Raw genomic sequence first — 20500 nt, 5'->3', positions numbered from 1 at the left:
CTTTAACTTTCAGAGCCGACCCAGAAATTACTGTTTTTAGTAGGGCTTAATAACTTTGAAAAGAGCATGTCAAGAGTGAGAGACAGAACTTAGCATTAGCTACACATACTTTGCTGTCTGTCTGAATTCCTTAGAGTACTGATACTGGCAGTATAGCCAGTATGTGTTTGCAAAAATATGCAAATTAGAACCTGAATCATAATTTGCATATGCAAATTAGAAGTGGGAATGGAAATCATGTGACTTTTTTTCTCAAAACAAGGAAGTAAAAATGTTTCCCCCTTTCCACCCCTAATTTGCATATTTGCATATGCAAATTAGGATTTGGTTCGGTATTCGGCCGAATCTTTAACGAAGGATTTGGGGGGTTCCGCCGAATCCAAAATAGTGGATTCAGTGCATCCTTAACTTAAATCTACTCAAATCTCATGTAAAAATAAGTAGACATAAGATATTCTCAAAATTGTTCATGCTTAAAGGGGAACTCCACAAAAACATAACTTAAGCTTTTTGAAAAGTAAACATAATTTCAAGCAACTTTGCAATATACATCAATAAAAAAATATGCAGACTTTTCATGATTTTTAATGGTTTGGAACAGTTCCCTAAGCCTAGCCCCCGGCTCTTCTTCTGATCTGTCTGACTACTTTGCTGAGCTGGCTGACTACTGTTACTTTGTATCAACAGCCATCTGTCCTCAACCTGTATCTTCCAAACCCCACAATTTCATGCACATGTGATTTCAATAAGGAACTGAACATCACAGTGCAATGCATTGTGGGTTATGTAGTTCCTGCATGCTGTCTGTAAGTTGTGGAGAAGTTGTTACAATTTGTAACATCAGTTTTTAGTCCCTCCTTCCCTGCCAGGATTTCAAATGATGCAGAAAGAGAAGAACTGTTAAACAGCTGGATTTCAGCATTGAAAATTGCATTTATTCATACTTTTTGAAGAAACCGGTAACTGTGATGGGTATATTAGGGGTTTCTGTGTTATGTTATGTTTATCAAATTTTGGTTTGGAAGCAGAAGTTCCCCTTTAAGTGCTGTTCACAAAGGGATTTGTGCTTTTAAATGCTTCTTGTCATAGTCTGCCAGTTCAGCTTGATTTGATAAAAATTGGTGGTTTTATAAACAACTTGTTTTTTTTAACCTTGGCACGGAGCGGCAATAGACCTGTTGCACTGAATAAAATGTTACATGACAGTGTTTTTTCTTTTGCCTGGGAATTGAAACATTCCACACAGTGGCCAATTGTTTAGTATAGTAAGGGATTTTATCTATAATATGTAATTATATACAAACTTTGGCGCTTACAATTCTGCTAAAATGAATCATCCACGGGTGCTCCACCACCCTGTGAGGAATCTTTGCCTCCGTTAACAAATGTTTGTTGGATTTTTCATTTATACAGAGAGCAGCATTCAGGCAATTTTTTCACAAATACATACTGTATGTCTTGTACTGCAATCTGTTGATCAGATATGTTCCTTTCAGGAAGCCTTAATACACCTGGGTGCAAAGTTTTCCCCGTGCATGAGACAAGACCAAGATGTTTACAAATTTATCAACATGAATAGAGAAAAAGAGAGGAACTCTGCATGCTGTGTAAGAAATGACAAATCAGGATGCATACAGACATCAGAAGAAGAGTGCTCGGTAAGCAGCTATCCCCTTGTTCACCGCACCTTCAAGGAAGTGTGTGTAAAGCTACCCATACAGAGTGTATTGGGCCCACTTAACCTTCTGTCCCAAATTTGCTAGAAAACCCCTTCAGACAAGCACCATATCAGCGCAGTTTTAAAAGCTGCCAATTCTGCCCCTACAGCAGGACCGGAACTAGGTGTAGGCAGAAGAGGCACCTGCCTAGGGTGCAACGAAAGGGGGGTGCTGGGCAGGTAGCTGACTTTTGCCTACCCCTAGTCCATGTTCGCTGCTCCTCCCACTCCTCCAGCGCTCCCTCCCCTCAAGCGCTTTACCCCATCTCCCCAGTCACTTTCCCCGCCTCTCACCACTCCCCTAGGTCGCTTTGCTCTGCCTCCAGCGCTGTAACACTCTCCCCTCCTGCGTTGTGCGCATGTGTGCGCACAATGTTTTCAGGAATGCGCAAGCCCGCACGAGCGATCGCGGAGGGGAGCACGGAGGAGAGCGTGGAGGGGAGCGCGGTGGCCACCCGGGACGCCTAGGGCGCCCGGTTGGCTTGGCCCGCCACTGCCCTACAGACCAAATTGGCAGCTTACTGTCACCTGCATGAGCCAGATCAGCTATCTATTAGGCAGGTTAGGACATTCAGTCAGACAAGGACTATATTCTTGTACATTGTTTTGTTCCTCCCCTGATGGACTTGCCTAACATGCATGGCCAACTTCAGTTATTGGCACCATGCAAAGTAACAACACAAAGCTATGTATTTTTTGAGAGAACATACCAGTCCATTTCTAAGAAATTATTGCTAAATTATTGGTAAAAATTTCAGATTTCCTAAATAGAAATGCTGAAATCAAGCTTTCATTTTTTTTTCCCAACCAGAATATTTAGGATATTGCAATTGTACTATTTTATACAGTATTGTCAAGAGTAATTCTCCTACTTGCTTCCAGAAGGGGGTAATTTTAGGACACTGCCAAATAATATGCTACAAATCACCTAGGGGCAGATTTATCAAGGGTCGAAGTGAATTCGAGGGAATTTACTAAGTAAAAAAATTCAAAATTCGAAGTAATTTTTTGGATACTTCGACCATCAAATAGGATACTACGGCTTCGACTTCGAATTGACCAGTCGATAATCAAAGTACTGTCTCTTTAAAAAAAACGTTAAAATCAAAGTAAAATCGTACGATTTGAAGGATTTAATCATTCGATCTTACGATTTTACTTCGACCGCAGAATACCCAAATTCGATGAAAAAAGTTTGAATTCGAAATTCGAATTCAAATTCAAAGTATTTAAATTCAATGGTCGAATTTCGAAGTATTTTTTTACTTCGAAATTCGACCCTTGATAAATCTGCCCCCTAAAGTCCCACCAGCAATGGGGAGATCTATATCTGGATTTTATATAATGTTGCAGGTGTATAATGCCAAAATAACTTAGTTTTGTGCTCTCCTCCTTTTCACTGAAAGTTTGATAAAGGGTTTGGGTATATGGAGTTACTTAAGGAAATACATTTCAGACTCTGGTGGTCATTGATAAAGTTAGTGTAGTGCATATTTATCTCCTTAGCGTAACGTATATTTATTTATTTTCTAAATGGTTGTATACAGGCCCGGACTGGGAGTCAAAATAGGCCCTGCCATTCCAAGTACAGAGGCCCAAACAGCCCCCTACCAGCCCACTATATGGTAACTTTCTATGGAACCATACAGCAGCCCCTCTGGCATTTGCCAGAACCCACAGATTGCCAGTCCGGGCCTGGTTGTATTGCCCTTTTTTCTTTTTGGAAATGCTAAAATACTGCACTACTGTGCCCTTCTTTCCAATTCTTGGAATTCGCATTGCGAACAAATCTTCACAAATGATTTGCGAATGTGGCCACTGTGCGAGGCTGTTGTGCCCGAAAATAGCATTCAATTTGTAACTGTTTTGTGAAAATTTTCTCCACAACCAAAATTGTGGCTTATGTGTGTGCATAAATATTCACAATTTGTGATTTTATCCAATCTCTTTTAGACAATTCGCTGTGCAAAATAAATTTTGCAATTCTGCACATTAAATACTCCAATCTTATCCAGCTTTATATATATATATATATATATATATATATATATATATATATATATATATATATATATATATATATATATATATATATATATATATATATAACCATGTGCAGGGCAAATATATTCACTGTGCAAATCATTCTGTGCTGCTCAAACTTTATAAATGAACCCCACAGAGGGATATAGGCAGAATATATCTTAAAGTATCTATTATCTATTCATCTTCTCTTCTTATATGTTCTGCCATTTGTGTTGTGTTATTTAGATGTTTTGATTCAGGTAATTAAAGTTTATATCATTTTACTTTATATCTTGGGTTACTATTCTGATAAAATTCCCTTTCCCTTTCAAGTCTACTCTTGCTGTTTGGGTAAAATGGCCCACTCATTCCAGTACACCAGAATTGGCAAACAAAAGTGTAAGACATTCTGGATCAGTGTGCCACCAAGATCCCAGGTATGTTGCTCATTTCTTCCCTATATAATTACTGCTGTTGTATGTTTGGTAAAACATGTTATATTCGGAAGGGGTTTTTTACAGTGAGAGCTGTGAAGATGTGGAATTCTCTCCCTGAATCAGTGGTACAGGCTGATACATTAGATAGCTTGGCTTTTTAGCAAGTGAGGGAATACAGGGTTTTTTTTCCCTAATTTTACAATTATTTAAATGGAGACGATTTTAAAGGTACTTTTTTTAACATACAATGTGCAGTAGTTTTGAAAAGACAATCTATAGGATAGTTATGTAATCACAAACAGATTTTCTTATTTGTATCCAGAATAAAATATTTGGTCTGTCATTTCTGGCTTCATTCACACTAATAGTAGATAATAATTGTTAAAAACAATAATTGTTGATTCATTTATATAAATATAGATTTGTAGTGGAAGGAAACTTCTTGTTTTGTAGTTGAAGGAAACTCCAGCTACTGACCAATATAGAACTGGTTAGTGCCAGATCTAAACTTGGTGGGGTCCTGGGCTGCGCACACCCAGGCCTGGCACACCCTGGCCCTGCCTTGCACACTTACCAGCGATGCAGGTGCACATCCTGATGCGCTTGCATCCCCCCATGCACGCTAGCTCCAACCCACTTGCACGCTTGCCCCTCTGCTCAAACAGCTCCATCGTCTTACCTATTCCTGCTATAGCTGCTGCATTTCCTCCATCGACCAGACTCGAGTGCTCAGTTTAAATTGGTGCCGGCCCCCAATCTTTTACTTCAGGTTTAGTGGTTGAGAAAACATTCAGCAGGTGGGGGTTATTTAAAATGACATCAATCAAGGATGTATTTCTACTCTATGACGTGTAGTCACATATCTATGTATATATAGGCATATATATACTATAATAAACAAGGGAAAGTTGTGCTCACCACTCATTTTTAAAACCATTAGGTTACTCTTCTGATTCTGTATTTGTGGTAATATAACAAAACAAATCTGGATGTACAGTTTAGATTTGGATAAATGGCACTTACTGTATTTCTTTTGTTTTCCAAGGTTCTGCGCTGAACCAGCATCAGTTCCCCCACATGAATGGCCTGATGACATTACAAAATGGCCGGTATGTATACACACAATATATATTTCTTGCCAGCTTTCATACCTACTTCCTTTTTAGCTACCAACATGTCCTAAAGGGCAACTGAGCATAATTTGTCAAAATGTTGCTATGCACATGTAATGTAGAGTTTTATTTACCACATTTTTGGACCATATCACATAAAGTAATTTTCAAAAAATTACCTTTATTTAAGTTTTCATGGACTTTTACATTACATTATTACACATTTATCTGAGCTGCTTGAGTTGTGTATATAGCTCAGCTCCTTGGCTTTACCAAGCCATATCTTTTGAACTTTAGATGAAAAGTCTTCCTTCAGGCATGTAAGTACTCTCTTAACACATTTTCCATATATTTAAATAATCAGAATAATGTTATTTTTTAAACTGGTGGTGAATATTCGAATTAGAACTGTTTCTAGGGAGATGTGATAAACCTCATATTCAAATTCGAGTTGGTGGTTTAAAATTCAAAATTGTAAATTTTGACCAAAACAAATTTGAAAATTCGAATTTACCATTCGAACCTTAGTAAATCTGCCCCTTAATGTTTGCAGGTCTGCACAAAAAACAGCGATGGAAATTTCCCTAACCACCTTCACATGGACTGCGTTATAACAGGCAGGCCCTGTTGTATTGGTACAAAAGGAAGGTATGTATTTGGATATTATCACTGAGAGCAGTTTATCATCATCGTGAATTTAAAAAAAAAAACAACCATCGCTTAGTGTAAATTGATTTACACTTTTGCAATACATAATCTTAAGATTCTATCAAACAGAAGGAACAGAGCAAATCCGAAACGTAACAGGGACATAATAAACAATATTTTTTTTTTCTTCTAGTTGTGAAATAACATCCAGGGAATACTGTGATTTTATGAAAGGATATTTCCATGAAGAAGCTACATTGTGTTCACAGGTACTAAAAAGCTTACATGTACTTGATAATTTTAGATATATTATTCTAAGAATGTTGCAGCATAAAATCCTACTGATTCTATTACTCCAGCCTTGTGTGTTAGTGATGTGTGGGTCAGGCTTCTCTACAGACAGAAAACCCTGATTTAAATGCTGTTGAAAACCCGTACCTAACCCTAACCCAAAAAACCTTACCCCATACTCAACCCCAACCTGCAAAATGTTGCCACTGTAGGACCCGTTCCCAACTAGTACCAACATCATCTCATGTACACTACTTATGTTGCCGCCTCTGGCTCCAAGACAGGGAATAATCAGGAGCAGTGTACTTCCACAGTCTGACCCGCACCCAACTCTAAACTGCATTGGTTGACCAAATTTCAACCTGAACTCCACACATCACTATTGCATGCGTACTAAAATGTATTGCAACATCTGGGAGATTAAGGGCCTCATCTATTAATGTCCTTGTTGTAAGTGCTAGAGCACTATGGGGAACAAAATCCCACCCCTTAGTGCTCATTCGGGAAGCACATGTATTCAGGGCATACCTATGAAGTGCAGAGTGGAGTGGAAATGGACTGTGGGGCAGGCTGTAGGAACAGGGCTCTTACCCTCCACCAAAAGTGGACCTCACACTATAACAATGACCCTTAATGTATCAATAAATCCACCATGGAAACTCTGCAACATGAAATGGAGGGTTCTAGAACAGCCAAGTCAAAGGCCAGATCTATAAATATGGAGGTACTGTGGGGGGAGGGCTGAATATGGAACAAGCTGTACATGAAAGAACCTCCCAAAACATTGCACAGTTGAAATTCTGCATGGAGGAGTGAAAAAACTGTTCTTCCAGTCAATGTCAGAGAATGTAGATGCCACTTGGGGTAGTGTCTACCAAAGAGGTATACTTCTTTTTTCCACAGAAGAAAATGGAATATATTTTTGGTTGAATAAATAACCGCAACATCAAATTTTTCAGTTTTTGTTTGCTCATTTACATTATCTTTAGCTCTATTTACTGTTTGAATGAAGAGCAAATATTTCTGTATCCACATTTGGTAAAAAAAGTGTGCATTGAGTTTACTTATTGTTTTACATGACTGTAGTAAGCCATTGTCTTTTCCTTTCACTGTGGAAGAATGAGAACAGATCGAGTATGCTGCAACATTAAAGGAGCAACCCTATTCTAATGAATTTTTCATTTAGCCTACCTCTGACTTAGGCTGCCATATATAGGCTGTCATGAACAGAAACAGTAAAAAATAATAAAGTTATGGCCTCCTTCAACACCCTGTATCTTCATATGTTTCTGTATGTATACTTCCACGTTTCTAAAATAATGGGCCATAGTTTTGCAATAGTATGCAAAATGCCTGTTTGTGTCAAATGGTGGAGTCTAACTGAAATATTGACTGTAAGTGTAAGGGGCCATTATTCCTTACTACTGTATCTGTGCATTTAAATAATGGTCCAATTACTAATAGTAATCGTCTTGTTATTCTTAGGTGCACTGCATGAATGATGTGTGTGGACTACTGCAATTCTTGGACCCAGAATATCCAGATCAAGTTTATAGATTGTGGCTTTCTCTGTTCCTGCATGCAGGGTATGCTATGGCTAACTGTTTAAAATGAAAACAGCATTATGAACTGCATTACTATTATCTTGTTCTATGTTCTTATTCTCATTTGTCCAGGTCTGTACATTGCTTCACAATTTTATTAATAATACATTGCCTATATTCACTATATCCACAGCTTTGCTATGGATAGAAGTTATGGTATCATCTCAAATTTTGAGTTATATTCTAGTGCACTGATCCCCAACCAGTAGCTCGCGAGCAACATGTTGCTCCCCAAACCCTTGGATGTTGCTTTCAGTGGCCTCAAAGTAGGTGCTTAGTTCCTGGTTTGGAGGCAAGTTTTGGTTGGATAAAATCCAGATGTACTGCCAAACAGCCTCCTGTAGGCTGCCAGTCCACAAAGGGGCTACCAATAGCCAATCACAGCCCTTATTTGGCTCCATTCAGGAACATTTTTCATGCTCGTGTTGCTCCTCAACTCTTTTTACATCTGAATGTTGCTCACAGGTGAAAAAGGTTGGGGATCCCTGCAGTGCTTGAGTGTTTTCTTTTGAATCTAGAATTGAATCTAGAATTTTGTTTTTTCAAAATGTGTGGACAATTAGCAAGAGTTTTCTTGTTTTACAGTTTTTCTTGATGTATTAGGACAAAGACACACCTGCCACGACTTTTGGGCTGGATCACGGCGACTGATTGTTATAGTGCCAGTGATTCATCACAGCGAGTTGTGCAGTAACCTTTTGTTGTTTACTTGCCGCGATCAGTAGCTGTGATCAAGTTTTTTTTTTTAAACAAAGTCACTGCAAGTTGTGGCGACCAATAGTCACTTGTGTTTTCGCCCTTATTAGTAACACAGTAGCAGGGCAAAAATGCACATCATTTTTTTTTTTTTTTTTTTACAAAAAAATGTCTATTGGGGAGCAGGTTTACCAGTTTTCCCAGGGTGACTTCAGGCAAACATATTTTTTCCCCTAAGTACAGTAGAACCCTGTTCCTGAAATTGACATCGATTTTTCATGGTTCCTGTGAAAAATTGCACTTATGAAAAAAAACATTCTCTGTATAATTTTGAATAGTTTTTCCTTGTCTGTCTACTAGAGTCGTGTTTTTTTCCTAATGTTTTTTTTCCACCTAAAAAGAGATCATAAGTTTATCGAAATTTGAAATTGTCAAAATTATTTCAAAATCTCAATTCAAAACATCAGCAAAAATGTTTTCATAACAGATGAAATATATTTTATCAACTGATGATGGGAAACCTTGACAAATATAAATATCAGTTATTGTAAATAGTGGGATAACTGTTTTCCCCTGGCTCTTTTTTATGCTCTTTTGGACATTTTTCTAGTAAATACCTAAGATGTCCATGGCATATATGGTTTGTAAATAATTACATTTTTATATCTATTCCAGTGGTGTTTTAGATATTGCTTGCCCTTTAAAAAGCCACTTGTATATTTCATGATATACTAAATATTTTGGTTAAAAGCGATGTTCACCCAAAAAAAGTTTTTGCATAATAAGAGAAAATATAATTGTAAACAACTTTCCATTCCAACTCTTAAAGCAATGAAGTAGAAGTCAGATTTATTTGCAGGTTCATTAATAAGCTGGCTTCTGCTTCATTGTTTTATAACATTTTCGATAATGGAAAGCTCAACCTGCCATACAAAATGACACTTGTGGAAGTGTAGGGTGCTTAATCAGAAGACCCTTCCCTGGCACTGGGGTCAATACATTAATAGAGAAAATATCAGGGACCACACCAGTACTTTGAACTGTGTCAAAAGTGATTTATTTAGTTCATATACATCAGCAAAAAAGTGCAAGAACTGCAATTAAAAGCAGTACAGGTATGGGATCTGTTATCCGGAAACCCGTTATCCAGAAGGTTCCAAATTACAGAAAGGCTGTCTCCCATAGACTCCATTATATCAAAATAATCTTTTTTCTCTGTAATAATAAAACAGTACACTGTACTTGATCCAAATTAAGATATAATTAATCCTTATTGGAAGCAAAAACAGCCTATTGGGTTTATTTGATGTTTTCATGAATTGCTAGTAGACTTTTAAATTACTTTAAATTCACTGACAAATTTAAATGAATGTATAATGGAAATTTTCAGTAACATTTCCGATTAACGACTGAAAAACATAATTAATATCTATTGGAAAGTTGCTTGCAATGACATTTTTCATTATGCAAAACTGCATACATTAACTTGTTTTTTTCTCTGTTTTTGGTTTTTTTTTCTACAGAATCTTGCACTGTTTGGTTTCTGTCTGTTTTCAGATGACAATACTGAGGGATTTGGAAAAGCTGGCTGGTTGGCATAGAATATCCATTATTTATATACTGAGTGGAATTACTGGAAATCTAACTAGTGCTATTTTCCTGCCCTACAAGGCTGAGGTACTGACCTTGCTTATTTTCTATTGACGGGATATACTTCCCAGCCTTGGTTTTGAAAGGACAAATTATGTGGAGTGTTGTATGGCCTGAAATGCATCTTCCAATACATAATTATAGTAGAAATGGCTATATTTAAAGTGGCTAAACTTTAAGGGGGTTATTTATCCAAATCCAATTTTTTCTCATGTTTTTAATAAAAAAAAAGTCAGACCAAACTAGAATCTACGATTTACCTTATTTATCATAAAAAAAACAGATCAGGAAAAGCCGCAACTTTTTTGGCTAGTAATAATTTTTCGGATTTGATGCCCGAAAACTCAGATTTTTTCGCGAATTTGGCGGAAAAGCCTGTAATGTTTGGAGATATTATGGTCTGCACTGGGTTTTGTACGATCCAAATTGCGAATAGGACCTTGATATTGACTTGATATTGACTTCTACAGGACCTCGACAGGTTGAAGATGGAGTATTATAAACTTGAATTTTTAGTTTTTGGCATTCATACTTTAATAAATAACCCCTAACTATTAGTCCTGGTGCTGTTATTTAGCCATACACCCTACATGCACATGCTGCCAATTTTATGCATTGCCAATGGAGGCCAATGTGTGTATAATTTTACAGCAGATATTGATAGTTATTGCTTCATGAGATTATTATGATTTGTAGCTGCCCTGTCTTTACTAGTGTCCCACCACCCAAAATAGTATGGGTCACTAATAATCTTTTTTTGTCTATCATATATTTGGTGCATTAGTACATTTAGCAGCGTGGCTGTAGTGTTCAGCCTGGAGATGCTAGGAATGAAGCAGCTAAGAAGCTATAACAACAGTACCAATCCCAGAGTGGCAATTTATAATATCCGTTTTGCCAGTAAATTTACAATAATACCTACTGAAGTATCAAATTAATTTTGCTTTCTGTAAATTCAGCAGCAGCTTGTTATATTGTATGGCATTTAGGTATACCATTTCCATACCTCCCAACTGTCCCTTTTTTGTAAGGACAGTCCCTCTTTTGACAGCTCAACCCGCAGTCCCTCATTTGTACTGGAAAGTCCCTCTTTTCTCTGCACTGAACAGCCAGAAAAAGAAACGAAGTTTCTCACTTAATTGGCTTTTAGCAGAGAGCCCAGAACAGCTAACAGGTGCAAATAAGATATTTTGTAAAAATTTTGAGACACAAAACACAGTTTAGATAAGGAGAAATATTTTCAAATTTTCATAACCTGCCAAATTTTGTTAAACAAACATGGTCATTAGGGGGTGTGGCCACAGAAAGGGGTGTGGTCAAAAAAATTGCTGCGAAAAAAATTTTTTGTCCCTCTTTTTACTTCCAAAATGTTGGGAGGTATGCATCTCTGATTCCTGTTTCATGTATGGGAAATAGGTTTTTCTGGATATGGAGTTGTTATGGGGTCATTTAGAAAGGTTGAACTTGAGGGCCTTTTGTTTTCAACCCAAATTATATTAACTATGTAGCTGAAACATTATCCGGATTGTTTAGTCATCAGTGTATACTGTATTTATGACAGTTTAGTAAACAGTAAAAGGTATTGTCTAAAGGAAATCTGTTTAAAATGAAGAATTGCTTGTTTTAATCAGACTCCATGGGAAATGTCATTGCCATATTTCAGATCTTTCTTGATTACAGGTTTATGAAATATAGAAGACAGACAGGCAGGCACATCTGCCCAGCTTGCTATACTTTTAGTACAGTATTCGCTAATGAAAAAATAATGTCCAGATGGCTTCCTAGCTCCAAAATGGCAGCTGACTTAGATTTGATACAATTTGGGTTCAATGTTAAATTTGCATTGAAAAAACAATTCTTTGTCCTGCTAAAATAATAAGTACTTATCCCAGCATTCCCATGATAACGAAATACATTAATTGCAAACTGGTTCACCTTCAAGTTAACTTTTATTATGTTATAGAATGACCTGTTCTAAGCAACTTTTTAATTGGTCATCATTATTTATTTTTTATAGGTTTTGAATTATTTGCCGTCTTCTTTTCAGCTTTAAAATAGGTTCACTGACCCCTTCTAAAAAAAATGCTCTGTAAGGCTACACATTTAGGGGCCCATTTACTTAGCTCGAGTGAAGGAATAGAATAAAAAAAAACTTAGAATTTCGAATGTTTTTTTTGGCTACTTAGACCATCGAATTGGCTACTTCGACCTTCGACTACGACTTCGAATCAAACGAAAAAACGTTTGAATATTTTTGACGAAGAAAAATCATTCGATTGATGGATTAAAATCCTTTGAATCGAACGATTCGAAAGATTTAATCGTTCGATCCAACTAATTCGAAGTCGAAGGATTTACATTCAGCAGTCGAATATTAAGGGTTAATTAACCCTCGATATTCGACCCTATGTAAATCTGCCCCTTATTGTTATTACTACTTTTATAACTTTTTTCATTCTTCTTCTATTCATATACTAGTCTCTTATGTAAATCAACTAGATTGCTGTAATTGCAAACTGGAGAGCTGCTGAATAGAAAAGCTAAATAACTCAAAACCCACAAATAATAAAATAATGAAAATCAATTGCGAATTGTCTCCGAATATTACTCTCTACATCATACTAAGGGGCCGATTCACTAACTTCGAGTGAAGGATTCAAAGGTAAAAAACTTCGAATTTCGAAGTTTTTTTTGGGCTACTTCGACCATCGAATGGGCTACTTCGACCTTTGACTACGACTTCGAATCGAAGGATTCGAAGTAAAAATCGCTCGACTATTCGACCATTCGATAGTCGAAGTACTGTCTCTTTAAAAAAACGTTGACCCCCTAGTTCGCCATCTAAAAGCTACCGAAGTCAATGTTAGCCTATGGGGAAGGTCCCCATAGGCTTGGCTAACTTTTTTTGATCGAAGGATATTCCTTCGATCGTTGGATTAAAATCCTTCGAATCGTTCGATTTGAAGGATTTTATCGTTCGATCGAAGGAATTATCCTTCGATCGTTCGATCGAACTATCTGCGCTAAATCCTTCGACTTCGATATTCGAAGTCGAAGGATTTTAATTCCTAGTCGAATATCGAGGGTTGATTAACCCTCGATATTCGACCCATAGTGAATCGGCCCCTAAAAGTTTACTCAAAGGTGAACAACCCCTTTAAATATTGAAGTGCAGATAGTTTAGTAGAGGTATAACAAGATGTAGAATGAACGCACACCCCCAGCTCCTAGTACTTCAGATAACAGATCCTGTATGATTATTCAATTTTATTCCTAAATCTGACATTGATTATAACACCATTGATAAAGTAGCACCACATGCACTACGTATAAACAGATGAGTGATATGAGCGGTATAACAATGTTCTTTATGTAGGTGGGACCTGCTGGCTCACAATTTGGAATTTTGGCGTGCCTTTTCGTGGAACTCATCCAAAGCTGGCAAATCCTTGCAAGACCATGGAGAGCCTTTTTCAAGCTATCTGCAGTCGTCATTTTCCTGTTCACCGTTGGACTCCTGCCTTGGATCGACAATTTTGCTCATTTTGCTGGCTTTGTCAGCGGCTTCTTCTTATCCTTTGCATTTCTCCCTTACATTAGCTTTGGCAAATTTGACATGTACCGCAAACGATGCCAGATTATCATATCCCTTTTAATATTCTTTGGTCTTTTTTCAGGTTTAGTCGTTCTATTTAAAGTGTACCCAGTCAAGTGTGAATGGTGTGAATATCTAACCTGTATACCGTTTACAGATAAATTCTGCGAAAAATATGAACTTCATGCCCAGCTACATTGACCCCTAAGAAAAGGAGTTTTAAATTAACCGCATTTCAGGTGTTTTTTTTTTTTTACATTTTAGAAAGATTATATTATATTCTCTTTAAGGTACTGAAGGAATAATGTAGCCATTTTAAACCACAGCAATTCAGGGTTTTTTTCTGGAATATTTTGCTGTGGAAAGAGGAAATATATTTTTCTTAAGTATGCATTATGAACGTATACATGTAATGTGCACATTGTTAATTTAACTGTATATAGAGCATTGGATAAACTGTTTAATGTATACCAGATGATTTTATCGTCTGAACAAACAGAAATATCTGGGGGGGGGGTTTTGTTCACTTTTATTGAACAATAGTGTGATGTCGTTTAATGGTAAAATGTCACCGTTTTTTTTTTAAATTGTGTCTACTGCAGTTGCTGCAGAAATTAAACTATAGGTAGTGTTTTAGCTACCATCATTTGTAACTAAGAAAGAGTGTGTTTATTCTAAAGAGAATGTGTTTTATTCTATAAAGGATGCAAAAAATCAAGGACCTGGCATGAGCACTTCATTTACCTCTCGTAATATTTAATATTAACACGTATGTTTAAGACAAATACAAGAGTCCTTTGCACTCAACCCATTATCAATATATTTAAGACATTGAGACATTTTGTGCATACAGCTAATAAAAATGCCTTACCCTTTAAACAACACAGGGATTGTTTGTCCAAATATTGCAATATGTTTAAGCTGGCCAACTACGTCAAAGTCATCCCATATCTGGCTGTAGTAGTAGAGCACAACTTTCTCTTGTTTGTTATAGTTATACAGGAGCAGTGACCAGCTCCATGTTGTAGCTCCCACCCTTCCCAGCTATAGTCAGGTGATCCCACTGGTGTCTAATAAAAGGGCAACCGATTTGACTTTAGGGGGCAGATTTGCATAGGTTCGAATATTGAGGGTTAATTAACCCTCAATATTCAACTGTCGAAGTTAAATCCTTCGACTTCGAATATCGAAGTCGAAGGATTTAGCGCAAAAAGTTCGAACAAACTAAAACGATTAAATCCTTTGACTTGAAAAATTTTAATCCATCGAACGAACGATTTTCCTTCGATCAAAAAAACATTAGAAAGCCTATGGGACCTTCCCCATAGGCTAACATTGCACTTCGGTAGGTTTTAGGTGGTGAAGTAGGGGGTCGAAGTTTTTTTTTAAAGAGACAGTACTTCAACTATCGAATGGTCGAATAGTCGAACGATTTTTAGTTCGAATCGTTCAAGTCAAAGTAGCCCATTCGATGGTCAAAGTAGCCAAAAAAATCATTCGAAATTCAAAGTTTTTTTTCCTCTATTCCTTCACTCGAGCTAAGTAAATGGGCCCCTAAGTTTCCACATGTTATCGCTGAGAATATTTTTCCGACAGAATATTCGCAGTGACTACGTTTACTAAACAGCGATGCACTCAGAAGTCATTGCGATCACTTGCGGTAACTACGTTAGCGAACCATCGGTAATTACCAGCGGTAATTTTAGCGAGTTGCGATTTTCTGGAGACAAATGCCGTTTTTGCGAATATTTATGCTATAAAATAGTCTTGTTTTATGGCGGTTATTATAGCAATTATTACTGTGACATTTATGGCCAGAAATGCATCTTCAAAAGTCATAAACTTTATTGACTGATGATTATACCATCCAACAGAACATCACCAGAGTGACACCAATCAAACATTTATGCATCATATAAACCCTTCTGCCAATAGAATCATATGAACAAGAAATCATTCCAGTCAATCTCTTTGCTTCATAGAAATGCACAGTTTAATGTAGCCAATTACAATGAAACCAAAAAAGCGTAGAGACTGACAAATCCTTGGACTGTGATGCCGCTGCCAATAATACGACTCTGAGCTGAAGCTGCTGCTGTTGCACCAGATAGAAGCAGAAGCCAAAACATCCTGTCAGCAATAGCTACAGATCTCTCTTCTGTCAGCAAAGAATGATGGGTAAAAAAAAAAAGTATTATGGGATATTTCCTGCCCCTTGAGAATTTTCTGGTGAAAAAATACTTTTACGCCACTACATAGGTGGCGGTAAAATTTTGCGAATATTCTTGCGTACATTTTGTTTTTTGCACATTTCGCTGTTTAGTAAACCGACCATTAATGTGTACATAGCGTTATTTTCAGCAATAACTGGCGAAAACATATTTTTGCACAAAAAAATTGCACATTTTTATTTACCGCAGGTTAGTAAACTGGCGAAAATATATTTGGCAACAAATTTGTCTGTTTTTTGTGCGCATATTTTTACTGCGCTTAGTAAACGGACCCATTAGTCCCTGTGTAAAATGTATAATGAAGCAATTGAATTCTTAATGAATCAGATAAAATTGAGCATAGGACTGGCCAGATATGGGATGACTTTGACGTAGTTGGCCAGCTTAAATATATTGCAATATATGGACAAACAATCCCTGTTTTGTTTAAAGGGTAAGGCATTTTTCAGTAGCAGTATGCACAAAGTGTCTCTGTCTTAAAGGACAAGGAAAGGCAAAAAATTAAAATCCCATTTTTACTTTCTTTTAATTAAAAAGAAACCTATCTCCAATATACTTTAATTAAAAAATGTGCACTGTTTTTATAAGAAACCTGACTGTATGCAGTGAAATTCTCCCTTCATTTACTGGTGTGGATAGGAATTGTCAGATGGTCCCTAACTGCTCAGCAGGGAAACAATCATACTTATGAACAGCAGGGGGAGCCCCCGCCTTACTTACCAGCCATGCAGAATTCAAGCAGCTTTGTTTGACGATCACTAAGCAGCCCAGACCACACTGAGCATGTGCAGGGTCAGGGTCAGGCAAAGAGGTTTAACAAAGTTACAAGATGACAGCCCCCTGTGGCCAACTTTGAAAGCATAAATCATTTGTTTGATTAGGCTTGTGGTGCAGTAAGTTCATGCTTATGTTTAGTATACAAAATACAGCATTTCTAGCCTTATTCTATTTTAGACTTTCCTTGTCCTTTAAATATATTGATAATGGGTTGAGTGCAGAGGACTCTTGTATTTGTCAATATGTATTTTGTGGTCACAGCCTCATTGCACCCCCGCCTAATGGTTTTAAAAATTAGTGGTGAGCACAAATTTCCCTTATTTGTTATAACGTATGTTTAAGACATAATTTCTGAATGTCAAAACTATTTTCTCTGCCTGACTATAGTATTATGTTCTGTAGTGTGTATGTAAGAGCTCTTAATAAAACCTTTTCCTTATACAGGTATGAGACCTGTTATCCAGTATTCCAGATAAGGGATCTTTGCATAATTTGGAACTCCATATCTTGTCTATTTAAAAATAATTAAAAAACAAAAATGTTTAGCTTCCAATAAGGATTAATTATATCGTAGTTGGGATCAAGTACAAGTTACTGTTTTCTTATTACAGAGAAATAGGAAATCATTTGAGTCATGTAATTATAATGGAGTCTATGGGAGATGGCCTTCCCGTAATTAAGAACTTTCTGGATAATGGGTTTCTGGATAACTCATTCCATACCTGTAGTCCTTACTGACTGGTGGTTTAAACTGTCAAATGCATACAATAAACAAACAACCATGTTTTGGTATTATTTTTACCCTGCTCCTTTTGTATAATATAAAAATCTCAAGAAAAAAAATGTATAGTGCTGTTTCTGGTCAGTTGACCTAACTTCTATACATGCTAAGGGGCAAATTCACTAACCTCCGAAATTCACCAGCGACAGCTGCGCTCACATCGCAACACTTCGCCAGGCGTAGATTAGCCAGGACAACACTAATTCACTAAAATCCAAAGTTGCGTCCCGGGCGCCGAATGCTGGCAAAGTTGTGCTAGTGTTACTGCGGCAAGCGAAGCAAAGTTGTCCTAGCGTTGGCTAATTTGCATACGGCGGGAAGTTAAAGTTGAATGGCCGTATATGTTGCAGCAAATACATTACACTACACAAGCCCAGGGAACCTTAATAAAATAAAATAAAGTTGTTATATTGCCCTACACATGAGCCCACTGTATAGTTTATGTGCTATATGTTAGGAAATGTAGGGGGGAAGCCGGGTACTCCAGAAAAAATGTACGATCTTTTGCAGCCTATCACCCTGAAAAATGAAAAGTCGCAAGCGTTTTTTGGGAAGTCGCATCTATTTTTTGAGGAACTCCTATCTACTTTATTGCACTTCGCCTGGTCTGAGGTGGCGAAGGCAAGTCTGGCGCAAGAGGTAACGTTCAGTAAACTCCAAATCTTAGTGAATTTGAAGTAACGCTCTTTCGCCAGAGTGAAACTTCACCTGGCGTAAGACTGCAAAGTAGCGCTAGAGTCTAAGGGCGAAGTTATGCCAGCGACCGTTAAATTGGCGAATTATCGCCAGCGTTAGTCACTTTCCCTTTAGTAAATTTGCCCCATAGTATTTTAGTGTTTCATTGCTTTACAAGCCCACTGGTCATCCTCCCATTGATCGTAGAAATCGTTTGAAGTGTCAAGGTCAACGTTTTTTAAAACAGACAGATTTCCGAATGGTCGAATATCCAAAGTTTTTTCAATTCGAATTGAAGTCGAATTTGGCCTATTCGGTGGTCGAAGTACCCAAAATTTACTTCGAAATTCGAAGTTTTTGAATTCGAAAATTCACTTCGAATTCACTTCGACCTTTAGTAAATGTGCCCCCAAGAGACTTTATGTTATATGTTTATGTTATAGTGTATGGTTATGTGTAAAAATTCTCTCACTATATATCATTTATGTACAACATGTTTTGTGTTCGATTTAAAGGGGAACTATCGCAAAAATGAAAATTTAATATAAGCTTCAGCATACTGAAATAAGAAACTTTGTAAATACGATCAATTAAATATTCTGCACCATCTCTGAAATAATAAAGTTTATCTTCACTAACCCTCTCTCAGCATCTGTTTCTCTTTATTCTATCTTCATGCATCAGTTGGGTGTCAGATAGTTATTGACAGTTAGATCCAATATATCTTATGGGGGGCTCACTTTCTTAGAAAATGTATTAGACTTCATTCAAATAACTGATTCCAGTACAAACAAAATCTAACAAAATAATTGCCTTTTGCACAAATCCTGCATGTAGAGAGACATGATGTCTGGTGATTTTAATAGAGTGAGCTCTGATACATCTTCTAGGCAAAACGAGCCCCTTATAAGATATATTCTATCTAACTGATAATGAATATCTGACACCCAACTGCTGCAGCAAGAGAGAATGAAGAGAAACAGATGCTGAGAGAGGGATAGTTTAGATTAACTTGATTATTTCAGAAACAGTACAGAATTTATTATTGATTGTATGTAGAAAGTTTCTTATTTCATTATGCTGAAGCTTATATTAAATTTAAAATTTCGTTATAGTTCCCTTTTCAGGTAAAAAGTTGCAATTGCAATTTTTTATTGCTGGGTGCAAGCACTGTGTGACAAAATTGTGCCGATCAGTGCAACATACTGCTGAGCAGCTCCACTCAGAGCCCTAACACTGGTTAAACCTTTAAAAGCACATCTGGCACAATATGCAGAGCAATCCTGGGCAAAGGAGCCCTAGACAAATGGTAAGTACAAGGCTAATGTTATAGGCATTGCTTCTAGCACCTAATGAATAGCATATGTATGAGGAGCATAGATGTGGAGCCCATGTGCTACCCACATGTTGCCCCCTAATTAACTGAGGGTGCAAAAATGGGGGAAGTTTTATTGTGGGCCACCCTATAGTGAGAGAGTCTTACAACATAAAATGAAAACAGATCAAACAGACTAGCATCAAGTCACCACATGGTCTATGTGTTCCAGGCATTGCCCCCCTCTCCCTCCCTGCGATGTGCTTTAGTGTAAAAAAAAAAAAAACGCTTTAAAAAATTACCACCCTTAAATGCAACGTAATGGAGCTCCCTGTCACCATCTTGCCAATCTTCATATAGTCTTCCGGTCTGAACACTTATTTGCAAATGCACAGTCAAAGCCAATTCCTGACTAGGCTGAACTGAGCATGACCCAAAGACTACACAAAGTTCCACAAGATGGCGACCAGGAGCTCCGCTGCAATTCTCTGCATTTAAGGGTGAGAATTTTTTATGGATTTTTTTTTTTTGTTACACTAAAGCACATCGCGGGGAGGGGGGTAATGTCTGAAAGCTTAGTGGGGCTTATGGTAGGGGATTTAGTTCTCCTTTAAAGGAGAACTAAACCCTAAAATGAAAAGGGCTTAAAATGCCACGTTTTATATACTGAACCTATTGCACAAACCTAAATTTCAGCTTGCCAATAGCAGCAATGATCCAGGACTTCTAACTTGTCACAGGGGGTCACCATCGTGGAAAGTGTCTGCGACACTCACATGCTCAGTGGGCTCTGAGCAGCTGTTGAGAAGCTAAGCTTAGGGGTCGACGCAAGTTATCAAGCAGAAAATGAGGTTTGTCTGTAATATAAGCTGATGCTACAGGGCTGATTATTACATTCTGATGCTAATTGCACTTGTTTCTGTGCTGCTATATAGTCATTATCCAT

General features: G+C 37.3%; 1 protein-coding gene across 3 annotated transcripts in view; it reads left to right on the top strand.

Moving 5' to 3' along the window:
* Nucleotides 1–14432, top strand: part of rhbdf1.S (rhomboid 5 homolog 1 S homeolog) — a 59644-nt gene extending 45212 nt beyond the window's left edge. For all 3 annotated transcript variants that reach the window (XM_018239065.2, XM_018239066.2, XM_018239067.2), the window contains 8 exons: nt 1497–1658; nt 4076–4179; nt 5225–5288; nt 5845–5939; nt 6133–6208; nt 7716–7816; nt 10054–10207; nt 13557–14432. In XM_018239065.2, the coding sequence (XP_018094554.1) occupies nt 1497–1658; nt 4076–4179; nt 5225–5288; nt 5845–5939; nt 6133–6208; nt 7716–7816; nt 10054–10207; nt 13557–13976 (1176 nt within the window). In that variant the 3' untranslated portion in view covers nt 13977–14432. The remainder of the gene's footprint in view (nt 1–1496; nt 1659–4075; nt 4180–5224; nt 5289–5844; nt 5940–6132; nt 6209–7715; nt 7817–10053; nt 10208–13556) is intronic.
* The last annotated feature ends 6068 nt before the right edge of the window (nt 14433–20500 follow it).

This window comes from Xenopus laevis, chromosome 9_10S (genome assembly GCF_017654675.1).
Source record: "Xenopus laevis strain J_2021 chromosome 9_10S, Xenopus_laevis_v10.1, whole genome shotgun sequence".
NCBI lineage: Eukaryota > Metazoa > Chordata > Amphibia > Anura > Pipidae > Xenopus > Xenopus laevis.
The sequence above is the reverse complement of the archived record's forward strand: the minus strand, read 5'-3'. Positions and strand labels throughout refer to the sequence as shown.